This window comes from Quercus robur, chromosome 6 (assembly GCF_932294415.1).
Source record: "Quercus robur chromosome 6, dhQueRobu3.1, whole genome shotgun sequence".
NCBI classification, from domain to species: domain Eukaryota; kingdom Viridiplantae; phylum Streptophyta; class Magnoliopsida; order Fagales; family Fagaceae; genus Quercus; species Quercus robur.
The window spans coordinates 21,166,389-21,183,800 of record NC_065539.1 but is presented as its reverse complement, the minus strand read 5'-3'; the positions used below and the strand labels follow the sequence as shown (position 1 = coordinate 21,183,800).

Below are 17,412 nucleotides of genomic sequence, written 5' to 3'. Positions count from 1 at the left end.
GAGAAAATGTGAAGATTGTTGAGGGCCATTTGTGAGGATCCATGTGGAAAGAAAGTGTTGAGGGCCATTTGTGGAAGCCCAGGCAGACAGAAAGAAAGCCCAATAATAAGGGCAACAAAGAATTGATAAAATAGATAGCAAAAAACCATTAGGTCCAAGCGGCAAGAATAATGGATCACAGGCCCAACAAACAAACGAATGGGTCTTGAAGAGGTAAACGGGCTCAAAGAAACCAGGAAAAAAAGAAATAGCATCCCATGGGCAGTGTATGAGGTAGAAAAGCGAGAAAGGGCCGCCGCAGACCTAAGGCAATGCAACTAAGAGAGTAAGGGGTTTATGGCAAGCCTATGAAACCCAAGAATGAGAATAAGGTTATTCGACCGGGGAAGCCCAATGAAGTTAGTAAAAAGCCCATGGGAGTGTAGAATTAAGCAAACGGGCCAAGGAAGCCCAAAAAAAGCGATCGGGCCATGGATGCCCAAAGGAAAGCTCAAAGGGACATGGGAGCCCATAAGTAAAAGCAAAACAATACCCACGGCAGGCCAATGAGAAAAGGAATAAATGGCTGGCCCAAAAGAGGTCCAGCAGGATTAAGTTATTACGGCAGGAATAACAGTTCAACGTTGCAAGAAATAAAGAAAATCAAGAGTGGACCAAAGAAATGTAAGGCCCATCATCAGACAAAACCCAGCTCTTGAATGAAGCGGGAAACCAAAGAAAAGCCCACATAAAAGGTCAGAAAATACGGACGAAGAGCCTTTAGATCACGGCAGATGCATGAGCAACAGGCAGACTCTTGGACATATCTGAAAGGAAAGTACGCGCAAGGCCCAGGTACCACCAGCCTGTACCCAGCCAATATAGGACGTGGTGGGGCCATGGGTCAGAGGTAAGAGGTAAAGGGAGAGGGGAAAAGATCTATTTTGCGGCTCCTGCCCAAGCCCTTTTGGGAGGTACGTCCTGCTGGGATGACAGACCACCCAAAAAAGGTAAGTTTGAGGGGGAACCGTTGGGTGCATGTCTTGAGAGTAGAGAGAGAGAGCATTTATACCGTGGCAGGAAAGAAGTGCTACGGTAGACTGAGGAACAAAACAAATCTGCCTTTGTCTGGTAAGGGTGAATGTCACACAGACTTGGTGGTCGGCAAGTACGCACAGACTTAGTGGTCGGCAAGTACGCCCAGACCAGACAAAGGCGGTTAAGGGGCAAAGTGGTAAAACATTGGTCACGGCAGGCACTATAAAAGGGCCCTTGTCGTGCCCTGAAAAGGGGATCGAAAAACAGAGCATTCATGGAGTAAAAAGAAAAACAAAGTAAAAATAAAATAAAAAAGATAAGAAAGAAAACAGAGAAGAAAAGAGAGGAAATTGAAGAAAAAAGAGAGATAGTTCAATGGGCATGCACTAGTAGGTCAGTTTCCCTCTTTCCCCCTTCAAATCCTGCTCTCTTCCAAAACGTAACAAGGACTCCTTTCGGGCAATAACCATTCAGGTCCGATTCCCTCAAAGTCATTAATCTCCACAGCAAGATCTTTTCCTGGGAGATTATTTGCATTGAGAAGAGGCGTTCTCCCCTCTTTGGCTTTGCTTCAGCAGACTAAATTTAAAACTTGATTTATGCCCATTCTTAATTAGCTTATATTATTTTCTTTCTCCTTTACTTTCTCTGTGGATGACATTATCACAACTGTAATCATGCTTTATAAGTAGGGATTACATAGCCATTTATTTAAATAGTCAGAATAATTTGTTTTGGTTATTGTTATTATATTTGCATGCCGTAACTCATCTGAAACAGTTCTGCTTGCCGTAAGCCTATTCTTGGCAGACAAGACATAAGTTTGTGCACAAACCAGCTCAAGTTGAGTTACAATTGAACCGGCCCCAACTCCCTTACTCAAAAAACATTTGGCCCATTACCGCAGGAGGCAGCCCAGCCTAACGCACAATACGCACAAAAGGCCCCTACAGAAAGAAAGCCCAATAACAAGGGCAACAAAGAACTAACAAAGTAGACAGCAAAACCATTAGGCCAAAGTGGCAGGAATAATGGATTACAGGCCTAAGAAATGAACAAATGGGTCTTAAAGAGGCAAGTGGGCTCAAAGAAGCCTGGAAATAGAGAAATAGCATCCCATTGGCAGTGTATGAGGTAGAAAAGCGAGAAAGGGCCATCGCAGGCACAAAGTAATGCAAACTAAGAAAGTAAGGGGTTTATGGCAGGCCCATAAACCCCAAGGATGAGAATAAGGTTATTGGGCCGGGGAAGCCCAATGAAGTTAGTAAAAAGCCCATGGGAATGTAGAATTAGCAAAAGGACCGAGGAAGCCCAAAGAAAGCAAAACGGGCCGAGGATGTCCAAAGGAAAGCCAAAAGGGACATAGGAGCCCATAAACAAAAGCAAACCAGTGGCCATGCCAAGCCACTGAGAGAAGGAATAAACGGCCGGCCTAAAAGAGGCTCTGCAGGATTAAGTTATTACAGCAGGAATAACAGAACGACATTACAAGAAGTAAAAGAAATCAAAGAATGGGTCAAAGAAATGTAAGACCCATCATCAAATAAAGCCCAGCTCCTGAGAGGAGCGAGAAAACAAAAAGTAGCCCACATAAAAGGTAAAAAAAACACAGACGGCGAGTCTCCAGACCACGGCAGACGAATGGGCAGCAGGCAAGTTTTGGACGCATATGGAATGAAGGCACGCGCAAGGCCCAGACACCACCAGCCTGTACCCAGCCAATACAGAGCATGATGAAGTCGGGGGGTTAGAGGATCAGAGGGCATGGTTTGGTGGTGGGGAGAGGGGAAAAATATATTTTTATGGTTCCGGCTTAGGCTCTTTCGGGGAGGTGTCCTGCTGGGATGACTTACTACCTAAAAGACGCAAACTGAGTTGGAACCATTAGGTGCATGCCATGAGGGATAGGGAGAGAGAAATAACCCAGACCGTGGCAGGAAAGGGTGCCACGGCAGACTAGCAAACAAAATATTCTTCCTTGTCTGGCGATGGGAGGGCGTCACACAGAACGGAACAGTGATGGTCGGCCAGTACACCCAGACCAGACAAAGGGAGTTAAGGGTTAAAACAGTAAAATCGGGTCACGGCAGGCACTATAAAAGGAAGGTCTTGCCGTGAACAGAAAAAAAGGAATAACAAAACTTTGACTAAGAGATAGAAAACTTAAAAGAAATAGTAAAGAAAACGAAGTGAGAAGAAAGAAATAAATAATGAGAATTAGAAAGGTGGGCATGCACCGGTAGATTAGTCCATTCTCTCCCTCATGAAACCCGGCCCTCTGTAAGAAAACTCGAGAGCACCTACGCAGAAAACCACTCAGACCCATTTCCCTCAAGGCAGTTAACCTCTATGGCAAGACTCTTTCCTAAGAGATTGACTGCTTTGAGGAGGAACGTTCTCCCCTTTGTGGTTCTGCTCCTGTGGATTGAATTTCTGGTCGATTTCCTATAATATTCCGACTAACCCATGCTTATTAACATTTGAGGTCCTCTGTTATGCCTTTTTCTCTTCCGTAAAAAACGAAAACAAATAGTATTGTTGTTGTAATCGATTTTGAGGGTTATTTGGTCAATTCCCCATTAATATGGATAGATATTTTCTGTTTATATTATTATTATGTCTGCCTGTCACGATTTGTCTGAAACAATTTCGCCTGCCGTGAACACGTCCCTGGCAGATTTGACTTAGTTTGTGCACAAGCCGGACCAACTTAAGCTGAAGCTGGGCCGGTCCCGACTCTCTTATCTAGAAAATTTGGGTTTAGTGCAGTAGGAGGCAGCCCAACACCACTAGCACAGCCCACCACCCCCTTACAAAGATTTCGTAGGAAAATAGCATTTTCAGAATGTTACCAAACACTAAAAATCGTTTTTTGGACTATTTTCCATTGTACACTTAAACGCTCGGATTTTAATTTCTTTACGATAATTCATTTTCTCCTGCATTCATGTTACACTCGAAATTCGATTTACATCGAACCAAACGCAGCCTTAATACCACTATATAAATATAATTACATTATAGGTCTTATTAATAAATTATATCCCAATACTTTATTATCTAAACATTTAACCCCTTTATAAAAATATTTGTAGTAATACAAAGTCATAACATGTAACTGTCACTTTGAAAATTACTACCTCTTGATCCTTGAGTGCGCGATTTAATCCTTTAAGTTATTCATATATATATTTTATGAAATTGATATAAACTTTAGTAACTTTTTACTAAAGTGGTTAGACCTGACGCTCTGAATAACAAAACCTATTAAACTTATCTCAGTGAAATATTTTATATCTCTATAAAGAGACTATGAATTCCATCTTGAGAATATGTGTTTCTTCAACACTATGTGTGATTGCCCAACATACTGAAGTTTTGACTGTTTGTTTAGATCTCACTCCTAATATATCAAAACAACCTATATTTCATGATCGGGTTCACTATTCTCTCAAGATTGAGAGTTTATATAAATAAAAATCGTGAGATTTATTATTCATTTAGCAGTCATTAATAGAATAATAAATCTCACAGTGATCCAATTCAATATGTCTTATACACTTAAAATATATTAACATATCAACTAGAAGTTTTCACTTTCATAATCAAGATAAATCATCTTAATTGACATGTTATATAATCTTCGCAAATGAAATGCCTAATTTCATCACCGATTACGAACTAAGATTTTGAGTTTACAAAGAATTTGTGATTTATATATTCTGTAACTAAATCATATAAATCACATACTATGCATCTCAAGGACTATATAATAATGTCCAAATATTCATGTTATCGTTATTTTAGATAATAATAAAACAACTTTATTACATTTAAAATAATGTCATACATAGCATACAATAGGATTTTAGGGCACTAATCCTAACGCAAGTTAGCTCCATCATCATTTATTGCCCTTAACCACTTTTTTTTTTGTTCCCATCAAAATTAACCTATTTAGGCATTCTGCAACAACTTGTCTTCCATTTTGTTAAGAGAATAATCTTTCATTTGCGACTAAAACAATAAAGTTGTTTTTCTCCCTTAATTATCCATTCTAGTGATGGAGCTTGAGCCTATAAGGACTAATTAAGAGCTCGTTAGTTAAGGGTTGTTGGTGAGTAGGGCATTACAAGGAGAGTAACACATTGTGTATCTTTAAACAATGTTACATCACTTAATAATTTTTTATTTGATTAATATTTTGTAAACTCAACTACTGGATTATATATTCTTTATATTCTTAACATGTATGCTTGACTTTCTCCTATGGTACCTTAATAATATGGTATTTAAGTTAAGAAACTCAATGACACCGATGTGAATTATGGTATTTCTAGTTCAATTAGGACCAAACAATGACACTTTCCTTTCAAATCGATAAGAAAATTGAATAATGGATTTCTCTTATAAAGCTGCAATACTAACGACTTTATTGGAAAGTGGAATAATATATGTTAAAGGTAGCTTGCTTACCAAGCCACCTACTTGAAAAGCTAGTCACCATAAAAAAGTGATTAGGAAGTGACGATGTCTAAGAAACCTTTGGAGAGGAAAAGGTTGATGAAATTAAAGACAATGCATTGTTACATCCTATGCCCCGCATATTCACCTCTTAGCTTCTCACCACTCAGATCGCTGAAAATTAGCGCATCCATGACCGAATATAACATGAGTATTTTCTTTTATAGTAATAATCTAATGGGTATGTAATTGCCTTATTTGCTATTTTCTCTGCAACTTTAGAGCTCATCTCTTTTTATAAGTTAGATTGAGCTATACAACTGAAATGATTTATCTTGCTTGTTATTCATAATTTTCACAAATGATTTATTATTTCATGTGATTGATGAGAAATCTATTTATAGGTGGTAAAATTTGTATAGTAACCTTTTTTTTTTTTTTTTTTTTTTTTTTTTTTTTTTTTTTTCTGAGAATCTACTTTTGTAGTAATCTGTTGCATCACTTCTCTTGATTCCAGGGATGGTTGAGTTCTCCCCTCCTTTTATTTTTCCTCAATTATAATATTCTTATCTCCCCCAAAGAAAAAAAAGAAAAAAAAACTCTTCTAAACTTCCCCACATGTTCAATTGGCCCAATAGGTGCAGCTCCGAGCCTTTAACCTTTGGGCTCGACCAGGTGAGCAAAAACCGAGAAAATAAAGACCCTTTAAATAAATCGCTTCTAATAACAAGAGAACTCATTTCCCCTTTCAAATCCTCGATTCTTCGGGGACCTGAGAGACAAAAAGAGAGGGAAGTACGTAACTAAAAGTTAGCGTGAGAGAGAAATTTTTGCTGAAGAAGATCATCACGAAAAATCCTAGGGTTTATTCTCAGTTCTAAATTTAAATTCACTGCAACTTATTTATTCTCCTTAGTTATATTATTATTGTATAAAACAATCAATCCCCTCTCTGAAATCTCAAACTGCGAACGAGCTCAACGAACAAGCACTGGTTTTCTGAAAGCTGAAGTATTTCGCTCTGAAACCCTAGAAGTTCGAAGAATTTGATATTGATTACGAGTCGTTCATTTCTTGCTCGAGCGGAGTTAGGGTTTTTGTATAGTTCGCCTTCTACTTCGTCACCATGAGTCCTATTCAGAATTTCGAGCAGCACTCTCGGAATCTCGTCGAGCCTGACATAAGTACTCTCTCTCTCACTCTCACTCTCACTCTCTCAAATACGTTAATTTAAACTACGTTTTTGCATTTCTTTACAAAAAAAAGAGTAAAATTTCTTACTAATTTGAGTGCAAAATTTTGTATAGCGTGATTTATTTTCTTTTTCAACAACTTTGATTTTTGTTTTTTGAAACAGCAATTCAGCAAAGGCTTCAGATGGCAATGGAAGTTCGAGACAGTCTTGAAATTGCCCACACTGCTGAGTACTTGAATTTTCTAAAATGCTATTTTCGGGCATTCTCGGTTGTGCTTATACAGATTACAAAGCCGCAGTTCGCGGACAATCAAGAGCACAAGCTCCGGAACATTGTGGTGGAGATCCTCAATCGTCTTCCTCACAGCGAAGTTCTCCGCCCATTCGTGCAGGACCTCTTGAAAGTGGCTATGCAAGTACTCACTACCGACAATGAAGAGAATGGCTTAATTTGCATCCGAATAATCTTTGATCTCCTCAGGAATTTCAGGCCAACTCTGGAGAATGAAGTTCAGCCTTTTCTGGACTTTGTTTGCAAGATTTACCAGAACTTTAAATTGACTGTTAGCCATTTCTTTGAAAGTGGGGCGGTGGGCGGGGAAGATGTTAAGCCTATGGATACATTGTCTTCTTCTTCTTCAGATCAAGCTTTGACTTTAGGCTCTGCTGCTGCTGGGTCGGGACAGCTTAACCCGAGTACACGCTCCTTCAAAATTGTTACTGAGAGTCCATTGGTGGTCATGTTTCTGTTTCAATTGTACAGTCGGCTTGTTCAGACAAATATTCCTCACTTGTTGCCATTGATGGTTGCTGCTATATCTGTTCCGGGTCCAGAAAAGGTTCCTCCACATCTGAAGACACACTTCATTGAGCTAAAGGGTGCGCAGGTTAAGGTATATGCTTCTTTTTATTAATATTATACCATTAAAACTGTTCACTTGGTGAATATTGAAATGTTAGGTAGAGATGTTCTGAATGGTTGATTGGTTTTACGTATAAAAAAAATGTACTGAATGGTTAAGGAGTAGAGCTGAGTTGTATGAACTTTAGCTGATTGTGGTCTGAATATGGCACTATGCCTGCCAGGACTCTTGTATTACTTTTTAAGACTGTAAATTATCTGCATGTGAATTTGACATGATTGAACCATATTCTTATTGTCTTGAGAGTTGGGACATTGAACCTCTTCTATGCCTTATTTTGATAATTTGATAGTTACAATTGGGGAGGGAGGGGGGGGGGGGGGTTGAACCCTAGATGGCTCTGTTGGAAACATCATGAGGTGCCAACCAATTGAGCTGTAAGACTCTTGGCTCTTCTATGCTCTATTGATGGGTAAATAAAACTTTTTTAAAAAACTCTTATTAAAAAAAAAAAAAAAAAAAATCAAGGATGGAATGTTCATCCCCCTTGAAAGTTCGATGGTTCCGTTCTCTCCTAACAGTCCACATGATACACAACGGAATAGCCCCCTAAATAACTGCTGTTCGATGCCTGCCAACACCCCTGTCCCAACAATCTAGGAACTTCACCACTTGTTTAGGCATACCCAAGAAACACCAAACATGCTAAACACAAGTGTCCCATAGACTACAGGCTTAAGAACAGTGAAGGAGGTGATCCATCGATTCCCAACTATTCTTACACAAGCACCATTGGTTAATGACACAAATATTCCTCTTCCTCAAGTTGTCCAATGTAAGGATCTTCCCCTTAGCGGCTGTCCAAGTGAAAAAAAAGCTACTTTAGAGGGAGCTCCTTCTAAAAAAAAAAAGGGAATAACACTTCCTCTGGCGATTAGAACTTCTTAATACGACTTAACTTTGAAAGAACCATTCCTGTCAGGCAACCACACCATTCTATCTTCCCCATTCTGGCCAATATTAGCGGAGTATAGAATGTTAAAGAAAGATAGTAAGCTCTCCAATTCCCACTTCCCAATCTTGAATCATTCTAATAAAAAGCACATCCCAGTGAAGATCCCCATTTTTCCTACACAGATGATCAGCCACAAATGCGTCCTTTTACCGTGCAATGCAATACAACAATGGAAAAGCCTCCTTAAGAGGTATCTCACTACACCACACATCATCCCAGAAACGAATCTGAAAGCCCCTCCCCACCTCAAACTTGAGAAAGCCTCCCCTTAACCTCCTCTAATGTGCTTCCACAAGGAAAACCATGTGGCTCTTTGGACACTTTAGAACTTCAATCACTCCCACAACAACCATATTTGGTAGCCATTACTGCTCTCCATAAAGTATCTGTTTCCATAGCAAACTGCCATAACCACTTCCCCAATAAGTCATTGTTGAACTGAATAAGACTTCAATAACCAAATTACCTGTTTGTAATGGCTGACTTACAGTCTTCCAATTAGCCAGGTGAAACTTGCCTTCTCCTAATCCACCATCTCAAAAAAATCCCATTGTAATTCCTCAAAGCAATGAGCCACACTGGCTGGGATCGTGAGTAAAGACAAAAATTAAGTAGGAAGTCTGGGGAGGGTACTCTTAATGAGGGTAATTCTACCTCCCTTAGATGAATACAGTTTCTTCCAGCTAGCTTGTTGTTTCTCCATCCTTTCGAAAACTGAATTTCAGATTGCCTTGGATTTAAACCGGGCCCCCAATGGCAATCCCAAATGCTTCATTGGCAACAATAAAACTTTACACCCCAAAATTGCCGCCAAAGGAGCTATATTAGACACCACTCCGATAGGTACCATCTCAGACTTGCTTAAATTCTTCCCTGCCCTTTTTGAGAAGAAACTCTAAGGCCCTGTTTGGTAGAGTTGTTAAACAACTCATTTTCAGTTTTTAAACAACATTATACACATTTCTACACACTTTTTCACCCACATGTATTTCAAAAAACTACAAACAACATTACTCAAACTCCTCTATCAAATGGGCCATAAATGATTTAGAAGTAGTTGCTTGCTTATTGCTATCAACTTTAAATGATTTTGAGAAGAAACTTTAAATTGTTCCTTTGTGTTTGATGTGGACTATATGGAGGGAACAATTGGCACACATATGAGGATGTGGAGTGCACAGGAAATCAATTGTTGCCATTTTCTCTGGTTCCTTATTTGATTGATCCCAGGCTTGGGTTTTCACAAATAGGGATATTGCTGCGTTTTAAGATATGCCTTTTGTATATAATATTTACAGTTTTGTAGTTCTTTATTCTCTTTGTGTTCATTTAACATGAAGTAGTCTCTTTTAATAAAATTATTTTTACCTAAAAAAAAAAAAACCGAAGATAGCCATTAAAAACTGGAGTATTTTGTACAGTTTTATCATCAGCTTTGCTCATAATGTGCAGATAAACCCCCCAAAAGCATTGACTTTCACTGTATTTTTATCTAACATTGTTTTCCCAAATGTCTTATGTTAACCATTCACTAACATTAAGTCTCTACTACTGCAGACAGTTTCGTTTTTAACATACCTGTTGAAGAGCTTTGCTGATTATATCAGACCACATGAAGAAAGCATTTGCAAAAGCATTGTCAATTTACTTGTTACATGTTCAGATTCTGTAACCATTAGAAAGGTCAACATTGATGCCTTTATATTTCTTATCTTTTCTTGGATGGTTTTTCCTTTCATCATTACAAAGTTAAAAGTGTTGGGTGTAGGAGTTGTTGGTAGCCTTAAAACATGTTCTTGGAACTGATTTCAAGAGGGGATTATTTCCCTTGATTGACACGCTTTTGGAAGAGAGGTAATATTCTGAACTTTTTGGTGACTAACTGTCATAAGCTTGATATGAAAGTTGTATTATCCCCCCCCCCCCCCCCCCCCCCCCAACATTTTTTTTTTAAATTTTTTTATCAAGTCAGAATTGTGCAAGCAGGAACATGAAATATGTATGCTCTCTTGGTTTGCCTCAGGGATTCCATATATGTTAGTCATGACCTCAAACATAGTAATAGACAAGTTGGAAAACCTTTATATATTTGTTCATCCGAAAAGAATATATAAGCCATTTTGGTTTGCCATTTCTTAGGGACTGCATATTTATGATTTCAAACTCTGACCCCCACTATTGAAGAGGCTCTGACTTAGGACTATTGATTGTGTTTGTTTGCATGCCTGTGTTTGTTTTCCATTTTTTCTTATGCACACTGACTCCTGCTAGTGAATGACCTTATGTGGCTGTTTTGGCTTGCAATTTCTTAGGGACCGTGCATATTTAGGATTACAAACTTTGACCCCATTATTAAAGAGGCTCTGACTTGGGACTTGATTGAGTTTGTGTGCATGCCTGTGGTTTTTTTTTTTCCTCTAGTTTTTTCTTATGCATACTGACTCCTGCTAGTGTGTGACCATAAGTGGCTGTTCCTCAAAGCAAATTCACTGTTATTGTCTTCTATTAATTAGGGCATGTTTGGTATGCAGTAATATATCTAGGAATGGAATAGCTATTCCTTTGGAATCATCATTCAGTTGTTTGGTTGCATTTTCATTATAGGAAATGGCTATTCCTTAAGCCTAAATTGATGAATAACCGTTTCTTTCTACAGTTGTTTGGTTGCATTTTCATTATACTAAATGGCTATTCCTTAAGCCTAAATTGATGAATAACTGTTTCTTTCTATAGGTCTGCTATAGCTCTTCCTTAAACCACATAATAGCTAATAAGATGAAAATTCTAAAAAACCATACTTTTCTATCACTCCCTAAAACCCTCTCTCTCTCTCTCTATATATATATATATATACATGCACACACACATATATATGTATATGTATATGGTACTGATATTTTTTTTTTTTGAAAAAGGTAACATTTGTAATTATTGATTGAAATTATTTAATTAAAAAACTTTTTTCAAATATAAGCCTAATCAATTTAAATTATGATAGGAAATTTAATAAAAAGAAAACAAATGACAAGTCTTCTTTTTGGCCCTTATGTATGAATTTAAATTTCAAATACTTATTAACTTTTGTATGAAACTTGTATAACTTAAAAAAAAAAAAAAACTGTTATAGATATCTTCATTTTATTTAAGTGTGTGAATTTGTGAGTTATTAGAATTTAAAATTTGGGGGGCATGATGTCACTTTCTTATTTTTTAATATATATGGAGAGAATAATTTTGAACAAAGGACAATGATATTAATTATACAATTATTTAATTTATACATATTTAAATGTTAAGCAAGACCCACAGGGAGTGTAAATGTAATTCTAATATATTATCATATCATGTACCAAACTAAGTAATACAGATTTAGGGTTCTAATCCTTTGTTATCACCAAACAGATGCATAAGAATAATGATTTAGCTGCAGATCCTATTCCTAAGGGAAAGTTTAGTACACTGTCATGGACCCAGTAATGGAATAGCTATTCCTAATGAATGACTATTCAGGTGAACTTATCAAAAAAAAGAAAAAAAAGAATGACTGTTCAGTTGTTTGTTTTTGTTTTTATTAAGTGGAATAATTATTCCTTAGGAATAACTATTCTCTAAAAAGAAGAGTAACTATTTTTCAAAAAGAAAAATAACCATTCCTTACCAAAAGGAGTGTAATTGCTATTCCTTAACCTACATAGTAGCTTTAAAAATAAAGATCCCAAAAAGCCCCAAGCCACTGCTGCTCAGCTCTTCCTCACCAAGTATTCTCTCTCCTCTCTCTGGAGCAAACAAGAATATTTTGTTTCTAACTTCATTTATCCTCTCCTATAGTTTTTCTTGGCTTCATTCTTGACATATGAAGTTGCTTTTCCTTAATTTTCCTCTTGTTTTACCAGCACCTTTGTTATCATCTCTTCGGTGCGAACATGGGCGAGGATACTATGTTCTTGTTTTATCAGAAACTGTTACTCCACTAGTTTGTTTTATTGTTTATATCTGTTTTGCTGCTAGTACAAACTGCAAATTTTAGAAAATAATCCAATATTCTGCAAGAATCAAACAGGGATCCAAAAAAAAAAAAAAAAAAAACAGAGGAAAGAAAAGGAGAAAGCTTTAGACTAACAGGCTGTCTGGGTAGATAATTTTAGAGAGTCCTATCAGCTTGGTTCTGCTGTGGGTGGAAACTGGTATCATAATGATTTAGTGATTTGTTGCATGTGTAAATCATCTGGTGAAACAGTTAGTCATCTGTTATTGCACCGTCCAATTGCCCATGATCTGTGGGTTTTTTCTTCTTCTGAGCCATTGGGATTGCTTGGGTCATGCCGAATTCAGTCAATTCAATCAATGCTATGATGGAGTCTTGGATTGGAATGATGTGGCATTGTAGGTATGGAACTCTATGGAGGTAGGGCCAGCCTGCATTCTATGGTGCCTTTGGAGAGAAAAATCAGTGGACATTTGAGGGGAAGGAGCTGTCTATACCTGTTAGAAGTACATGGTTAAATAATGAAATTTACCATATCCTAATAGCTTAGAATTAGTAATTTAACATGGTATCAAAGCAAGGGTTCCTGAGTTTAATCCCTGTCTCCTCCACTGTACCTTTAATTTAAAATCCCACGTGTTGGGCCTTGCCTATTAAAAAAGAGTTTGAGCCCACACGTGAGGGGGAGTGTTAGAAGTATGTGGTTAAATGATTAGATTTACCATATCCCAATAGCTTAAACTTTTGGGAGAATTGGTAATTTAACAATACCGAATCTCAAGTTTCTTTTCTTGAATACTCTCTTTGAATGGGAGACACACTCTTTTACTCTCAACCTTTTCTCTGATGGAGTTTTTAGACTCATTGCACTTGTATTGTTAATCTTATAGCTTGCCTTTCTTTCTTTTGTTTCTTTCTATTTTCAAAATCTCTGTATTCTTCTTGCATACGCTTTTTCAAATTCAGTAAATTACAATTACTTACCCATCCAATAAAAAAGAAAGATTCAGTGATTTGTTGGTTTAATATGGATTCCATAATTGTGCTTGAAATAGATTGTGATAAAAGATGTCCAAGATTGAGCAAAAAGGTTTTGAAATGTTAGTTTATGGAATTTAACTAAAATTTGATTTCATTCGACCACCTTATCATACTATACCAAACTATGGAATACATATTTAGGATTCTATTCACATGTTATCTCCAAACGAATGAATAGGAATAATTATTCCATTCCAACTTCTTGTATTCATTGTAACACTTAATCCTATTACATTGTAATCACCATAACATTATATACCATACATGCCTTAAGTAAATTTTTTTTTGTTTTTGTTTAAAAGCTCCTATTCTAAGTAATTGTCATTACAATGTACCAAACGTGCCCTTATTTTTTTTTCAATAAACATTAAAATGCTGTTGAAACTTTAGTAATGGTTCTACTTTCTCTTCTGTCAAATTTTAACTTTAAGTTGTTGTCTTGATCAGATGTTCTGATAACTTGTGACTTGCATATTGTAAACACCTATGTTACTGTTCTGTAAATTTCTTTATGGTGATTCTGAATTGTGTGTGCTTCTTTATATATGTAGTAATAGTATTGCCAATTCATTTGTTAAGTTTGAACAACCTTTTTTAGGGTTCTAGTTGGAACTGGTCGGGCATGCTTTGAGACGTTGAGACCATTGGCTTATAGTCTACTGGCAGAGATTGTTCATCATGTTCGAGTGGACCTTTCATTGTCACAGGTGCTGCTTTTTTTGTGAGATGTCTGATTCAAAATTTTACTGCCATCCTCATCCTACATATATGTGGTTTTATTCTATTATTGGTCTGCTACTTAGCGGTTAATACGACTGTAAAACTTTCAAGGTGGTGGTTTTTGGGCAAGTTCTTTTATTTTAATCTTTTATTTTACTTATCAAAGAAAGTTGCTGGTTTAGTTTTAATTAAGTTTAATTACAATAAGGGCAATTTGGTTAATTCTAGATTTTCTGGAATGAACTTCATGATATTAATTTTGTGGTTTGAGTCCTCTTCCTATTTGGCTTAGAAGTTCCTAAGTACTTTTTTCTTTGTTATTAGCAATCCTATTTGAGAGGAAGAGAAAGTTCTTCAGTTCTTAAGTACTTTTTCTTTGTTATTAGCCCATATCCCAAAAAAACCTAGTGCAATTGATGTGAAGGATTTTTGTCCCATTAGTTTAGGGGTGGAGTCTACAAAAAATTTGCTAAAGTTTTGGACAATAGATTGAGATTAGTGTTACATAAAACTTTAGATTCTCAAAATGCTTGTATGAAGGGTAGACAAATATTAGATTCTTTAGTCATATCTAATGAATGCTTAGATTATACCTGGGTATTTTGATTAATGAGCTTTCGTTATTTATCAAAAAAAGAAAAAAGAAAAAATCTAATGAATGCTTAGATAATAGATTGAAATCAGGAGTTTCGGGAGTGCTATGCAAATTGCGGAGAAAGTATATGACCACGTGAATTGGGATTTTCTTATTTATAATGCTAGTAGATGTGGGTTTTTGGCAATATGGAGGAGTTAATAATATTCTCTTCTTACTTATCAAAAAAAACATATTGTTTACAATCTTGATTTCCTAGTGGATTTTTGGAGAGTTAGGGGGCTATGCCAATGTGATCCATTATCCTTGATGCTTTTTGTTATTGTCATGAGGCATTGAGCATTATGATGGATAAAGCAGTAAGATGCATATATTTATTGGGTTTTACAGTTGGTAATTTAGAGAATAATTTATTGATGATTTCTCATTATCTTTTTGTGGGCAATACTTTGATTTTTAGTGAAGTTGACCCTAATCTGATTTTGCTCAAAGAACCTCAATTCCAAATAGGAAGTAATAAATTAGAGATCCTTTACTGATATTACAGTTTGTTGTTTTCTTGGTGATTTTTTTGACCTTTTACTTTCTTCCCTATCTGTAATGCTTTATATTTGGCAAAGTCTTGGCAATCAATAGCCATAAGTTGCTATACATGTTGCTGTCATGATTTTTTGACTGAATTGCTATCATACTCTGTCATAGTATCTGCTGACAAATTTTTATGATTATGCAGCTATCACGGATTATTTATTTGTTCTCAAGTAACATGCATGATGCATCGTTGTCGCTCAGCATTCATACTACTTGTGCTCGGTTGATGTTGAATCTGGTGCATATGCTATCTCTGTCCTTTCAAGAGAGTTTTAACTGATATGTTTTATGATATGAAATGAGTCAGTATCATGTAATGAAATTTTTTGGGAATTAGGTGGAGCCAATATTCGAGAAAGGTGTTGACCAACCATCTATGGATGAAGCACGGATTTTATTGGTATGAGTTAGAATCTAATGTTTATACTAGTTTGCCTGGAATTGGTAAACATTCTGGATATGTCTAGCTTTTGGGGAATGACTGTTCTTGTGTTTCTTCTACAGGGGCGTATTTTAGATGCTTTTGTTGGAAAATTTAGTACTTTCAAGCGTACCATTCCGCAGGTAATCTGTGATTGCTGTACAATTTTCCATTTTATAATATTAGATGTACGGCTACTGAAGTTATGTTGACAATGTTGTAGTGGCAAAAGAATTTCTGTTTTATCTATTTACTTGTTTGTTAGAATAATGGTGGTAGATAATAGTTTTCTGGATGTCGTATTAAGATTTCCTTATTAGAGATTGGAATCAACTTGTTTTCCTGCTTCATTATCTGTTGTTTCCCAAGTAAAACTTGTCTTATAGCAATGCAATGAAACTTCATTTTGTTAAAAGAAAGCTCATACATGGAATTAGATTTATTTTTGGTGGGGAGGGGCTTGTCATATTTGTCAGATTGTTGTGAGCTAGCTTCCCCTCAAATTCATCAATCATTCTTATGTTTTGATGTAGGTAGGCTACTTTAATTTTGTACTTCCTGAGCAATCCTATTTCTTTTCATTTTTTTATGATCTTGTCCTGGTCAAATGTTAATTCTTGTGTCTTTTTGGTATGTCTCTTACTTGTTAATATAAATTTCTCTTTCCTTGTTTCTTGATAGCTGTTGGAGGAGGGTGAGGAGGGAAAGGATCGTGCCACGTTGAGGTCCAAGCTTGAACTTCCTGTGCAGGTTGTTTTGATTACTTGAATGTGTGCTATTGCTGTGTAATTTGTTTTATGATTTGGAGGTCCTTGAGTTTCCTCATTAGTTTTCTCTCTTTAGCTTCATCCTCCATATTAGAGTGAATACTTGAATATATTTTATTCTTATGTGTTTAATTTTGAATATATTCTGTACATTATTGCATAAGGTAAGAGTTTCAAGAATCTTACTCTTAATCTTTGTCAAAATTATCATGAAAATATTGGTTAGCATGTGGTTTTATTGGTTATGGACTTTTGGAAATTTTTATGTATGTTATTATGTATGCATTACATACCAGTATCTAGGTGCTTAGTGTTTACCCTGGTTTGGTGGGGCTAGCACTGGGTGTTGACTTCTTTTAGATTCTTTAATGCCAGGGTTACAGCTGTTGTGATTCGTAATGGGTTTTGCTGAAGAAGGGCTGGAATTAACAGTGTTTGTTTGGAGTGATTGATTGAGGGATGGAGAGGGGTAGGAGGGAGAGATGGGGGAGGGGAGGCTAAACCCTTCCAGGCTTCTCAAAAGTGGGCAGATTGGAGGAGAGAGAGCTGATTCCTTAATAACAGTGTGTGAAATGTCAGTTTTGTCCTCACTTTGAGCCATTTAAACTGGGAGTATTTTGGTAAAATTATACCTTCATTCTCTCCTTCCCTCCTACCAAACAATATGGGGGATGGACTTCCCTCACTCCTCTCCCCCCCCCCCCCCCCCCCCTCTCTTTTGCTTCTCTCCTCTCACCT

The 17,412-nt window shown here is 36.7% G+C and overlaps 1 protein-coding gene across 2 annotated transcripts in view; it reads left to right on the top strand.

Moving 5' to 3' along the window:
* Nucleotides 1–6,217: 6,217 nt before the first annotated feature.
* Nucleotides 6,218–17,412, top strand: part of LOC126733218 (uncharacterized) — a 49,441-nt gene continuing 38,246 nt past the window's right edge. For both annotated transcript variants that reach the window (XM_050436433.1, XM_050436432.1), the window contains exons 1-9: nucleotides 6,218–6,665; nucleotides 6,839–7,569; nucleotides 10,112–10,237; nucleotides 10,323–10,408; nucleotides 14,179–14,287; nucleotides 15,629–15,724; nucleotides 15,824–15,886; nucleotides 15,991–16,050; nucleotides 16,589–16,657. In XM_050436433.1, coding sequence (XP_050292390.1) covers nucleotides 6,608–6,665; nucleotides 6,839–7,569; nucleotides 10,112–10,237; nucleotides 10,323–10,408; nucleotides 14,179–14,287; nucleotides 15,629–15,724; nucleotides 15,824–15,886; nucleotides 15,991–16,050; nucleotides 16,589–16,657 — 1,398 coding nt within the window. In that variant the 5' untranslated portion in view covers nucleotides 6,218–6,607. The remainder of the gene's footprint in view (nucleotides 6,666–6,838; nucleotides 7,570–10,111; nucleotides 10,238–10,322; nucleotides 10,409–14,178; nucleotides 14,288–15,628; nucleotides 15,725–15,823; nucleotides 15,887–15,990; nucleotides 16,051–16,588; nucleotides 16,658–17,412) is intronic.